At 40.0% G+C, this 12991-nt stretch overlaps 1 protein-coding gene across 3 annotated transcripts in view; it reads left to right on the forward strand.

The window, feature by feature from the left end:
• The window catches only part of MYH10 (myosin heavy chain 10), a 104384-nt gene that overhangs the window by 70769 nt on the left and 20624 nt on the right, over window positions 1-12991 (forward strand). For 2 of the 3 annotated variants that reach the window (XM_086623965.1, XM_086623966.1), the window contains 11 exons: window positions 1410-1528; window positions 1917-2069; window positions 2473-2646; window positions 4866-5039; window positions 6606-6720; window positions 10317-10510; window positions 10771-10892; window positions 11219-11288; window positions 11383-11543; window positions 12153-12261; window positions 12344-12475. In XM_086623965.1, coding sequence (XP_086480091.1) covers window positions 1410-1528; window positions 1917-2069; window positions 2473-2646; window positions 4866-5039; window positions 6606-6720; window positions 10317-10510; window positions 10771-10892; window positions 11219-11288; window positions 11383-11543; window positions 12153-12261; window positions 12344-12475 — 1523 coding nt within the window. Of the gene's footprint in view, window positions 1-1409; window positions 1529-1916; window positions 2070-2472; window positions 2647-4865; window positions 5040-6605; window positions 6721-7772; window positions 7836-10316; window positions 10511-10770; window positions 10893-11218; window positions 11289-11382; window positions 11544-12152; window positions 12262-12343; window positions 12476-12991 lie in introns of all 3 variants that reach the window. The other variant, XM_086623964.1, reaches the window with a different exon arrangement.

A 12991-nucleotide genomic window follows, 5' to 3' on the forward strand; every position in this document is an offset into this window, starting at 1 on the left:
TGAACCAGTATTACCTCTGCTATGGTTTATTGTTGTTACTGTTAAGCTGTGGTTTGTTACAAACTGGAAAGGTGGGGACAATAAATTCCATGTCGCAGGTTCATGGAAGAGGAGCTGAGTGTAGTGTTTGGAGTACTGCATGGTACCCTGCCTGCTTTAAAAACTGTGATGGCTTTTATGTGATGTCCATTATGCCACAGTACCAAGCTGATGCTCGTGGCTACTTAATATTTTCCAGTTCTTGTTTGTTGTGGTTTTTTTTTTAAAGATCCTGACAGCACTTGCTACTTGACACCTAAGGTCGTAAGTTGTATCTGATGTGCTGATGTGTATTTTGATACTGAAAGCACAAAACCACTTCTGTATGTAGCTAAAGTGAAAGGGGTATTCAATTTGTGATGCTACCCTAATTTGACTGGTGAAGTTGTGTGTTGATTCATGAACCTTTCTAATGAGTATATGGCCAGACAGAGAATCTCAACATTAAGGGCAAGTAGTAGTGTTTTTAAGACTAGTAAAAAAAAAGGCAGAGGAAGCTTTTCTATATTGGTATTAAAATCTGTTTTCCAATGCTGATTTGTAAAAATAGCTTTTTTCATTTTGACAGCAAACCAACGAGCTGTCAGATTACAAAGTTCAGGGGTTAAAGTACTTACTGGTTAGTGTGGAGGGCGTCCTGCTAAAGGGCAGCACTTACCCAGACCTAAAAATACCTTTAGTGACACTTTCATTTTTAGAAGTATGGAATCATAAACACCCAACCTACTGCAAGATTTGTTTTTAGAAAAAGGGACTGGTGCAGCAAGAATGTGTAATGATGGTGGGGGTAAGGTGTTATTTCAGATCATGAACGTGACACCAGGAGAGTCCATGCTGTCTAAAGAAAACGTGCTGCTGCTCGTGGTGTTATTCTGTATAAAATACAACAAACCAATCTTTGAAATTGTTTAAACAATGTGTTTGGATGTAGTCTGTAACAGCAGCATTACACTGCCAAACCTGCCTAAGCTGAAACACAGTTTTTTTGAGCAACCTTTAGTATGATGGAGTTGATGTGTGATGTCCTCATACTGTGCTTTTTTTCTGGAGATGAGAAAATCAATCTTCCCTTTTAAAGTAACAAAATGAACACTTGTACATGGACTATGGACTGTTACGTGACCTCGCTGCGCTTCCATGAAATCTGCTGTTTTCGGCAGTCCCCTAAGGCAACTCAGAGCTGTACTTCTGTAGAGTCTTGGAGCTGGAGGCCCTGAGACACGAGCTGTGTGACAGAGTAGATCTGTCCACGGGACAGAGGTGCATCTCCCTGACTGCTGTCTTGAATGGCAGTTCGGTTTTTAAGCTGGCACAGGATGGCCTTTGTCAGGATTTAACTGCTTCCTTCCGTTTGTCGCTTTCGTCTCCAGTCGCACAGAAGCTCTGCCATCTGCTGGGAATGAACGTCATGGAGTTCACCCGGGCCATTCTGACACCGCGCATCAAAGTTGGCAGAGACTACGTTCAGAAGGCCCAGACCAAAGAACAAGTACGTTGTGGTGCCTTAAGGAGAATTGGCATTAAGTGTGCGCTGCCACTGCCTTGTTGAAGCTGACTGTCTTTATTAAACGTTCTTACATGGTAAAAATCAATGGTAGAGTAGTCTCTTTCCTTGACCTTCTGCTGGTTTCAGCCTTTAATGTCATTGTTGTATGTATCAAACATGCAGAGAGCTTTTGGGTTTTTTTTGGAATGGTTTAAAACCAAATTTTTCATCACATTAATCTAACTGCACACTGTTTCTACTGCTTGTTTTCATTCTTCAGTGGTATTAATTCCATTAAACTTCTTCTCCGAGTTATTTGTGATAACATCCGTGTCTCTGTTCTTTTGATGACTTCTCCAGGGTAAATAAATTTTCCTGTTTGGCTTTTCAGGCAGACTTTGCAGTGGAAGCTTTGGCAAAGGCCACCTACGAACGCCTCTTCCGCTGGCTCGTTCACCGCATTAATAAAGCTTTGGACAGGACCAAACGACAGGGAGCGTCTTTTATTGGAATTCTGGATATTGCCGGATTTGAAATCTTCGAGGTACTTCAGAACACTGCTAAGCAGACTTTTCTTCTCCCTGTTAATGCACGTTCAGGACTAACTGTAGAGCCACTTACTGCATGCGTGTTCCAAGGCTGCAGGAGAGTTTTGTTTTGTAGAATGCAAATCCTTTGACAACCCGAAATTACAGTGCCAGGAAGTCAGACTTTAGTCTAAATTGTTCTTTTATATTTGATGGCTTTTCATGCTATATGTTAGTCTAATTACACATAACAGGAAACATGAGAGATTTGTATAACGCTTTTTCCAGTTTTCTTTATGCTACATTTGAATGTTGCAGAGTTTGGGGGAATTTCCTTGTAAGGTTGAATTTTTTACTTCCAGGTAAATGTGATAAATCCTGCCACTAAATTATTCTTGCTTACTAATATTATTCTTGTAGCTGAACTCCTTTGAGCAACTCTGCATTAACTACACCAACGAGAAGCTTCAGCAGTTATTTAACCACACAATGTTTATCCTGGAGCAAGAAGAGTACCAACGAGAGGGCATAGAGTGGAATTTCATTGACTTTGGACTGGATCTGCAGCCTTGCATTGACTTAATCGAAAGACCTGTGAGTTTGTGCACTAATAATACTCTGAGAAGAGGTTAGAATTCCGCGTTTGTTTTTCACTGCCTGCAAGTTGTAAGGCTGGATAGGCATTTCTGTGCGGGGCTGTCACAAAAAGTGAATTCACTTGAATGCTGAGGTCTAAAATACTGTGTATTAGTAAAAGGATTTATCCTTATGGGATTTTGCCCTCATGTTAGGGTAGAACACTGAGCTAAAGATATGAAGCTACTATTTTTATACTTTTTCCCCCTGGTGCTAATGAAGTCTTTAATCCTCTCACTTTCATATTAAACCATGACATTGTGTTATAGCTTTAGAGTGGTGGCTCAGTTAGAAAGCTTTTCAAGCCTTATGGTAAAATTTTTCATTTGAGATCAACAGCAAAATTCCTGAAACTAGAGTTTTCCTCATCAATCTGCCTTGCAAATAGGAACACAGTATCTTAAAGGTGGTTTTAATCACTATGTTTTTTAATGTATTCTTCTGGTTACTCAACATATGGAACCTGCAGAGAGCTTCAAAGAGCAGGAGGACCAGTTAGAGGAGAACAGAGATCATCATTCCTGAAAGCTGTCGTTCTTCACACCTCAGAACTATGCTGTCCAAATTAGCTCCTGACCTTTTAAATTAGACCTTAGGCATTGCAGTTGCTGCTCTCTACGTTTCTGTGTGTGTATTCTAGAATACACATAAGCTGCCCATGATGCTGTGCATCCTGAAGAGCAGAAAAACCCATGAGCTATGTTCTTGTTTTGCCTTAGAGTAGGAAAAAGGAAACCTCGTTTCAGTTATCAAAGGTTTGCACTTTGTGTGTGGAACTGCAGAAAGGCCTGCCTCCTTGGAAGGTAAAATCTCTGCCAAAGGCCCCAGGGGTTAAGTGTGGATGCTTTCAGTATGCAGATGTTTAGGTGAATATCCTAAAATGCATCAAGATGATCCGAGGGCTGGAGCACCTCTGCTATGGACACAGACTGAGAGAGTTGGGGCTTTTCAGCCTGGAGAAGAGAAGGCTCCGGGGTGATCTTATTGCAGCCTTCCAGTACCTAAAGGGGGCCTACAGGAAAGCTGGAGAGGGGCTTTTGACAAGGATGTGGAGTGACAGGACAAGGGGCAATGAGGGAGATTTCAATTAGACTGAAAAGAGGGGAGATTTCAATTAGATCTACGGAAGAACTTCTTCCCTCTGAGGGTGGTGAGGCACTGGAACAGGTTGCCCAGAGAAGCTGTGGCTGCCCCATCCCTGGAAGTGTTCAAGGCCAGGTTGGATGAGGCTTTGAGCAACCTGGTGTAGTGGAAGGTGTCCCTGCCCGTGGCAGGGGGGTTGGAACTAGATGGTCTTGAAGGTCCCTTCCAACCCAAACCATTCTGTGATTCTATTCTATGATTCTAAGTTGATTTTTCTTTTTTTTTTGAAAAGCAAATATAAGTACCTTCATAACTATTCTGTAAATGTGATGCCAAGCAGTAGGCACATAGAAATATCTCTCTTCAAATGTATAAGCTTTACATTCACAAGAAACTTTTAAAATGTAAATAATTATAAACCCATTTTTCCCCCATTGCTTTCCTGTGTACATCAGTCTGTCTTTGAAGAAAATGATCCTGTCAAACAATTCTACAGCTGTAAAATACAGACATTAGTTGTTCCCTGCTTCATTTTAAGAAAAAACAAGTCTTCAAGTGGAGTGCTTAAATGATATGGAAGGAGGAGGAGTATATAAAACTGTGCTGTCTGCTCCAGTTTAGCCTGCTGAGTCTCTTTGGATGCTGCTGCTATGGACCAGCCCACGAGACTTGGCAAGGGGAGGCAGCATCGAGCGGCTGCGAGGGATGATTGTCTTGAGTTTAGCCCACATTAAAGCATGGCACTAACTACTGTGGAAACGTGGCTGAGCTGCTATGTACGTACCTGTCACAGAAAGGTTTGGAAGGTAACTTTGGAGGTCAGCTATTCCAGTCTCTGCTCAAAGCAGAGCTCTAGTCAGCTCCAGATCAGGTCGGTCGTGTCTGGCTCTGTATCCATCGGGATGAATTTGGATGAACCAGTCATAACGTCCTTCATTGAACCAGACTCCTTCACAGCTTGTTTAAATTTAAATCAGATTTAAATCAGTTTAGATCGTTTCTTACTGTGACGTTCAATGGTGAGTCTTAAATCTTAAAATTTTAAAAATATGTATATTAAATATTAACACAGATTAAATCCACCTGAATTTCAGGCAAATCCTCCTGGCGTGTTAGCGTTACTGGATGAAGAATGCTGGTTCCCTAAAGCTACTGACAAGACATTTGTGGAAAAATTGGTCCAAGAGCAAGGAACCCACTCCAAGTTCCAAAAGCCAAGACAGCTGAAGGACAAAGCAGACTTCTGCATTATTCACTATGCAGGGAAGGTAAGGGTTAAATGTTAAATACTTGATTAGAAACGTTGGTTTTTGGAAAGCACCTTACAGTATAGCTACCAAACTTAGAAATACTTGGGCAGCAGGGAGGCCTTGTTGAATTTTCTTGAACATATTCAGGAGAGCTCTGATGGAACTCTTGTTACCAAACAGACAGAACTGAAAAATGTAAATTAATATTAAATTGAGCAGATAGTTCCGTTTCCTTTAATTTTGTTGCCAGGTCTTACAGGTGAAGGATTTTTTTAGGACTTTATTAAAAGGAATATCTTCTGAATGTCCATGTGTCCAAGTTGATAGCAGTGCTTGAAGTAGGGCTGTATCAGTACCATTCCCACTTTTATCTCCTCAGCTCATGCAAGACTTCCTGCATATCCCCTTTTATGCAGATACCTTTTCATTTTTGCTGTTAGTTCAGCCTTTAGTCTCCTGCTGAGGGGGACAGAGCTCAGGTGCGTTGTGAACAAGTCCATGAAATAACTGCAATTCTTGTATTTTGTGGATCCTTTGTGATCACCAGCTTTATTCTATAGTGTCATGCTATGTAATTAGTTTCATAAATAGTTAAAGCTTAATCCTAGTACCAGTTCTTGCCCTGATACTTAGAAGAAATGAGTTGTCTGAATAACTGAGAGCTATCCTTTAATTTTCATTCAAACTACTAATGACTTGTTATCTATCTGATGGTGGTGCCAAGTAGATAATTGTAGAAAAAAGTGAAATAAAGCAATTACACATTTTATTGTAGCAATATTTAAAACAGTTACCTAGAACTAATGAAACCATCACTGTTACTGCAGTTAATAGGTTACCTTTAGGTAATCAAAATGAAATAAAACAGCTTGGTGCAAGAAGTACTGAGGTAATGATCCGACTTGGTTCTGGATGTTGGAAGCATTTAAATGTGGCTTTCCTTCCAAGGCTCTTATTTAAAAATAGAAAATTCTTGGTTCGGTTAAAACAAGAACATGCAAGTCTATACAGGGATTTTGTTGCACTTAGGGAATTTTAGGGCTCTCTTTCAGACTGAGATGAAACCCATGTTGGTAGCGTTGAGTTTTCAACTGCTGAGCTATAGTTTAATTGCAAACCACAGAATTGGCTCTTTCAAGATAAGAGCTTTGTTTTCTTTATAGAAGAAAGTGTTTAACTGCTATAGTGAAATTAAAAAACTTCATACTGCAGCACATCCTTAATTCACTTTTGAGTAATTTAAAGTAATTAGGATCTATACTACAGTTGTTTTTACATCTTCACAGTGAACAGTGAAGCCTTATTTTGACAATAACACTTGGCTGAAAATGTGTGCCAGCTATTAGTAAGCAAAAAGTCAGATTGCTGAATTTTTAAGAAAACCCCCATTTACTCTTTAGAAAGAATAATAATTTTTTGTGGTTCTTTGAACCGCTCTAAGGAGACACAACTAACTCATAGCAAGCTTCATGAAGAGAATAGGAGGAGAACATCAGTATAATATGCTGAAAGCTTTTTTTTGATGCTGGCAAAGTTAAAACTAAAGCTGGTCGCCTGACGCTGTGCAACTTGGCTGCTCTGCAGGTGGACTACAAGGCAGACGAGTGGCTGATGAAGAATATGGACCCCCTGAACGACAATGTGGCTACGCTCTTGCACCAGTCTTCTGACAAATTTGTTGCAGAGCTTTGGAAGGATGGTAAGAGATCATGCTCTGAGCACACAAGTTGTTGACGATTTTACCTTGCTGGATGACATGTTTTGGGGTTTTTTTTGTGCCTATCCCTTCCTCGCCCTCCACCTCTACATTGTAAATATCTACAGCATTTTCTCTATTGTTTAGTGCCAAAAGTACAACGAGGAAGCTGGGTTGCATCTATGGTCCCTTGCACATGTACCATTTCTGAGTAGCTGCTTCTCATGTTCATTATTTGAACTGATAACTCGCTTACTACTTGTTACCCTGTGTCAAATTTCATGTAGAATCTTGTCTCTGGACTTACTGCAGTGGAGTCCTGAATGTAAACAGCTGTACTGGTTCTTGCTGTTAATAAAATGCTGTCTTGGGTGAGCACCAGCACAGTTGTTTCATGGGCAGTGGTGGGTGGTACCCTGGAAATCTGCGTCTTCTAAAATAAAATTCATTAACAGTCAAACTAGTGCTTAGATACTGCATATTAAAATAAAATGCAGTGTATTCCTGTTTTAACAGTACACTGTTTAGCTAGTTCACCAGCACATCAGCTCAAAGTATTTATCAATGTTTTTACCAAAATACTTCAAGAAGCAGAAATAGCCAAATAAATACTTAGCAGGGACTTTTCTATTCTAGTTTTTGACATCACAGTGTATTAATTAGAGTCTATTTACATGTCACAGTACTTAAATCCTGTAGCTTCTTATTCAAGGAGGAAATTAAGCTTGTGATACAGATGATGCTGTAGGTTAATGCTGAGTTTCCCTCTTCGCTGAGCTACAGGGAGCAGTTTTAATGAATATATAAAGAACTCTTTGGTTGGGGATCTGCTCTTTTCGTTTTGAGTACACGCAACAGAGGCAAAAGTGTTTTAGTCCAAATATTCAAAACCTGCTTCCACAGATAATTGAGATGTGCATGGAATGTTGTGGCCTAATTGCTTCTGTAGCACAGTTGAGTGTGTTTGCAATTGATAAACCTGTTCTGTATACTAACTGAAGTGTCTTGTGTATCTGCTCTTCTGTCTTTCTGTTTTTGCTGTTTCTCTGCCTTAGAGATTCAGAATATTCAGAGAGCCTGTTTCTATGACAATATTACTGGTCTTCATGATCCACCAGGTGAATGGATATAAAAACAGTAGGCCTACTAAAGGCAGGGCTGTTGTACCTACAGGAAAACCATTTTTGCTCGTAGGCTTGCATGAACTTTTCATTTCATGCTAAACTTAGGTATACCTCCACCAGGCAAGTGGTCTCGGTGCATACCTATTCGGTTGCTGCTGCATACATATAGCATCTGTATTTTATGCATTGCACTTAAGCATTGCAGATAAAAAGGTTTGTTGCTTCCTAGTTCCATGTTGAGATGCAGAATTGCTTCTTAAGTGATAATTCCGATAGCTCCAGGCATTTGAGAGAATGCATAAGCTTTGTAACACTATCAAGCTTCTTTCTGCAGTCCAACATTGACAAAACTCTGGAATATTTTAGAAGGCGGATGTATTTTTTGGGGGAGGAGAGCTGAAGAATGTGTTGAAGTATCAGAATGAGTGCTACACTTGTAGTGGGGGTAGTAAGCGAAATAAACTTCTGCACTTGTTGGAATTGTTCTTTTAATTAAAAAAACTCTTAATTTTAGTATTTCCCTTTGTAGAAGCTGCACACGGGTTTTTTTTAGGTTTTGAGAAATCAACAAATCCACCTCTTTGGAATGTCTTTTTGAAGACACGTTAAATATTTTATCCAACCTCTTCTTCATCCTTCTGGTATTCCTCTCCCCAAGTTGAGAAATATGTGTATGTGAAGGTTGTACCTTCAGACTTTTGATCTTTACTTGGGTTTATCTTCCACTACTCATGATATATCACATCCTTGAGGAAGCTGGTGGTGTTTCCTACAGTAATTACTGGAGGGCTTGAGCTCAGAGGCTTTCGCCAATGGGTGAATGTCCAGTCAAGCTGTTCAATAACCTCTAGAGAAAGCTTACGTTTAATTTTAATAATCCTCTTTGAAATCTGAATAACCATCTTTATAGTTGGAGGACAGAGGGGAGCAAAAGAAAAGATGCACAATTATCAGATACACTTAGAAAATTTTTAAAAGTACATGGCCAGACAAAAGCTGAATGGTGTCCAGTTGTTAGAGGTGTCTGCTGGGTGCATGTTTCTAATATTTGTAAGCTGTTATGTTCATCCTCTGGAAGACTGATTCCCAGTAATCTCCATCCCATTTCTGGTTTAGAACTGAATTCTGCTTCAAAGGAAATATTTGGGATATGAACTTACAAACAACTTGCCACCTACTTATTCTTCTAACTTTAATAAGCCGCTTAGATTCTCGTGTTCAAAACTGTGTGGAGGATCTGGGCTCTGACACATACCACAAGCACGACTTACAAGTGATTCTTCAAACTTGTTGCCCTGTATTTTTCTGCTTTTGATTTTTCATTTTTTATAGACTTGTGAAAACCAATTGAGTACAAGTATGAAATAAAGTATTGTAACTTATTTGTGATATATGAAACTAGTTCTGGCAGCAAAGCATAACTCCCTCTGCTTTGGTTTGAGGGGATTTGATGACAACTTCACAAAATTTAAATTATAGCCTACATATAGTAGTTTGTTTCTGGCTGGCCAGCTTGGATTTCATGGAGAACCAATATATGTTGTGTATTTGCTCAGTACTAAGTAGTGCCAACTATAATTATTAAGGTATTAAGCCACCTGTATGTTTTTTTTTTTCTTTTAGCAAGCTGTTTAAATAATTGTTGACATGCACGTGGAATCACGTTCATGTTTTGGCCTAAAGGTTTTAACGATGGCAGTCAATTTCCTAATTTGTGCTTCTGAAGAAGAAACTGTAGAGATCCTTACCCAAAATGTTCAAAAAAAATCAAAGAGAAATCTCCATTCTGATGCTTTATGGCAGCTTTGAAGTGCTTTGGTGTGCAGTTTTCTTGTTTTGAAACTCGTCTTTTGGCTAGGGAGATCTTTGCAGTTCTATATAAAATGTGGGGGAATTCTTCAAAAAAGCAGGCTAGCAGAAGCCTGGCAGATAATTTTTTTTTCCCCCCTCTTGTCATTGAAATTGCACTATGTTCAACTCTTCTGTAAATAGTTACGCTTTCAAAACACTTTTGAATAATCAACGAAACTCATTTAATCTATATAATTACCATAAGTGACTCTTCATTTTAAGCAAATACACACAGATGTCTAATTCCAAATGTTCAACCCAGAAATATTTTTCTTTAAGAGAATTCAAATAATCGCCAGTTTCCAGGCAGCTTTCTATCTCTTAAAAATTGACTGAAAATCAAGAAAATGGCTTTACTGGTCATGTAGAACTGCAAGCAAAGAGCTGGATGTTTTGGCCTGTCCCTACTAAAGCTACACCGTTCTGCCGTATGAGTTTGTGGCTTTTGGTTCCACTGCTTCCGCACAGCATTCCCGGTCCGTGCTGACTGCCTTGCCTACGGATGGCACCTCTGTCCTTTGTTCTGCAAAGCTTCTGCTGCTGCACTTCTGCTCCTCTTCCTGCCCGTGTCTACACCTGACAAATAGTGAAGTCCACTTAATTATTTTCTCTCGTCCTTCCCAGTGGATCGGATTGTGGGTCTGGATCAGGTCACTGGAATAACAGAGACAGCCTTTGGCTCCGCGTACAAGACCAAGAAGGGCATGTTTCGGACTGTCGGCCAGCTGTACAAAGAGTCTCTCACCAAGCTGATGGCAACGCTCCGAAACACTAATCCCAATTTTGTTCGCTGCATCATTCCAAACCATGAAAAGAGGGTATGTACTGCAGACTGCTCCTCTAGTTCTTTCTTTCTGCTGGAGTCTTTACACGGGTGTTAAGCTGTGCGTGCTCTCCGTGTCTCCCCTTTGGCACCAGCAGCCAGGTTTCACGAAGTTTTCACACTGATTAAACATCTTCTCAGATTTCCCCACACATCCCCTTGTTTAGACAGTTGACTTTGTGAAGGGTAGCCTGACAAAACTATGGTTTTTCATTAATACAAAGACCAAAAATCATGCTTGTTTTGTTTGTCCAGGCTGGAAAATTGGATCCACATCTGGTTCTTGATCAGCTTCGTTGCAACGGTGTTTTGGAAGGAATAAGGATTTGTCGACAGGGATTTCCAAACAGGATAGTGTTCCAGGAATTCAGACAGAGGTAACAGCAGGAACAATCTTTTGAGTTTTTATGAGATAAAGTTCCTTGTTTAATAATTGAAGACACCCCCAACCCCCCTCTCCCAACTCTGCTGAAAGAAAATCCAAAGCCATGTGTGAGGTCTTGAAGTGGCTTGAGCTTGAAGCAGTTAAATACTGCAAGTTTATTCTAAAGACAGTAGGGAAGAGGAAACAATCTAAAATGGACTGCTGGAAAAACTTTCTGGAGAAATTCCTTAGCTGTGCACTTGGTGACTATAGCTTAATGGGTTTATAATAACGTAGCTTACTGTTGAATGTAAAGGTGTTTTTTCCTTTGACTTAAAGGTATGAGATCCTTACTCCCAATGCAATTCCAAAAGGTTTTATGGATGGTAAACAAGCTTGTGAGCGTATGGTAAGTGTTTATACCTAAATATTGTTAAAACATTGAGAAGTTGAAAAGAAAATTGTCCTTTTTTTACAAACTATGTGCTTGCCTATCCCTTTAGATCAGAGCCTTAGAGCTGGACCCCAACTTATACAGAATTGGACAGAGCAAGATCTTTTTCCGAGCTGGTGTCTTGGCACACTTAGAAGAAGAACGAGATCTGAAGATCACAGACATCATTATCTTCTTCCAAGCAGTCTGTAGAGGATACCTGGCTAGGAAGTACGTGTGCTTCTATGATCTGATCTCTCTTGGTCATCTTAAGTCTCTTTGTTAGGGAGCTATGTGCTAAAACTTCCATTTTAGGGGACAATTTCTTAAAGTATGTTGCCTGATAAACTGTAGTTGTAACCAGGGTATTAGGTGAATTTTTACCTAATAAGAATTTGCGCCTTCATTTCTTAACAATGTCTCCTTTCCTTAATCCTGCCTTTGACACACACAGCTATTTGCAGTATAGCTAGTGGCTGCGAAAAAATCTCTCCTCCTGCTCCACTGGAGGTTCTCAGGTACTCTGGAAAGCTGCTTTTTTTGAAGTTGAAGGACAGTTTAGTGTCTAATCCATCCTGATTTTACTTTTTAAGAAAAGGTCTGTTAAGAGTAAAAACAAATTGCACTTGTAGTTAGTGTTTTGCAAACGGTGAATCCAGCTTTTGCTCTGCCCCTTCATATAAGGAATGAGTACTTATAAATCCGTGTAGACACTGACACTTAAAAATAAGCTTATTTATGGTCTGCAAGTGTTCTAGGGCTGGGTAACCTAAAAATTAAAAACATGGACAGATGATCAGCTGTATTTGACATGAAATGTTTTGCTCTTTCTCTCTTCAGGGCCTTTGCAAAGAAACAGCAGCAGCTGAGTGCACTGAAAATCCTGCAGAGGAATTGTGCTGCGTATTTAAAGCTTAGGCACTGGCAGTGGTGGAGGGTCTTCACGAAGGTTCGTTATAGTCCGTGACTTTCTTTAACTTTTGTAAATAGGTGAACACAGGTTCTCATTTGTTTGTTTCAAATCTTTGCAGGTGAAGCCTCTTCTTCAAGTCACTCGTCAAGAAGAAGAACTTCAAGCCAAGGACGAGGAGCTAATGAAGGTGAAAGAAAAACAGACAAAAGTGGAGGCAGAACTTGAGGAAATGGAGAGGAAACATCAACAGGTTTGTGTCCAAGATCAGCTTTTGGTATCTAGAATGTGAATTGCACTGTATGCCATGTGAGGGAGCCGTGTTGGGGAGACACTTGTGAGCAAAAGCACTGAGATCAATCAGGAGAGCGAACTCCTTTCACACTCAGCCAAAATCTGGAATCGGAAGATACAGCATGAACCATTCCTCCAGGAGTGCAGAAACATCACGTTAACAAATCAAAACTTTTTTTGCCTTTCCTCGTTTACAGAACTTCAGTAGTAGTGTCATTTTCCTTTTCAGGTGTGTTTTCAGGGTGAGATGCTTCTGGGGGGTGTGCAGTTTAAGCTGTGAGGAAGCAATTATGACAATTATTGAACAAAACCGAAAATGGATTCGTGCCGATAAGGAACATGATATCAGCTTAAAGAGGAGCTGAAAGTGTCAGTAAAGATAGACATGTATTTATCACTACGGTAATTTTGAGACATGATGCAATTGGGATGGATATCTAGAAGGGCAAAGCATCAGTTCCTGTTGCTGGAAGGC

Source organism: Tauraco erythrolophus, chromosome 20, assembly GCF_009769465.1.
Source record: "Tauraco erythrolophus isolate bTauEry1 chromosome 20, bTauEry1.pri, whole genome shotgun sequence".
Taxonomy (NCBI): Eukaryota; Metazoa; Chordata; class Aves; order Musophagiformes; family Musophagidae; genus Tauraco; species Tauraco erythrolophus.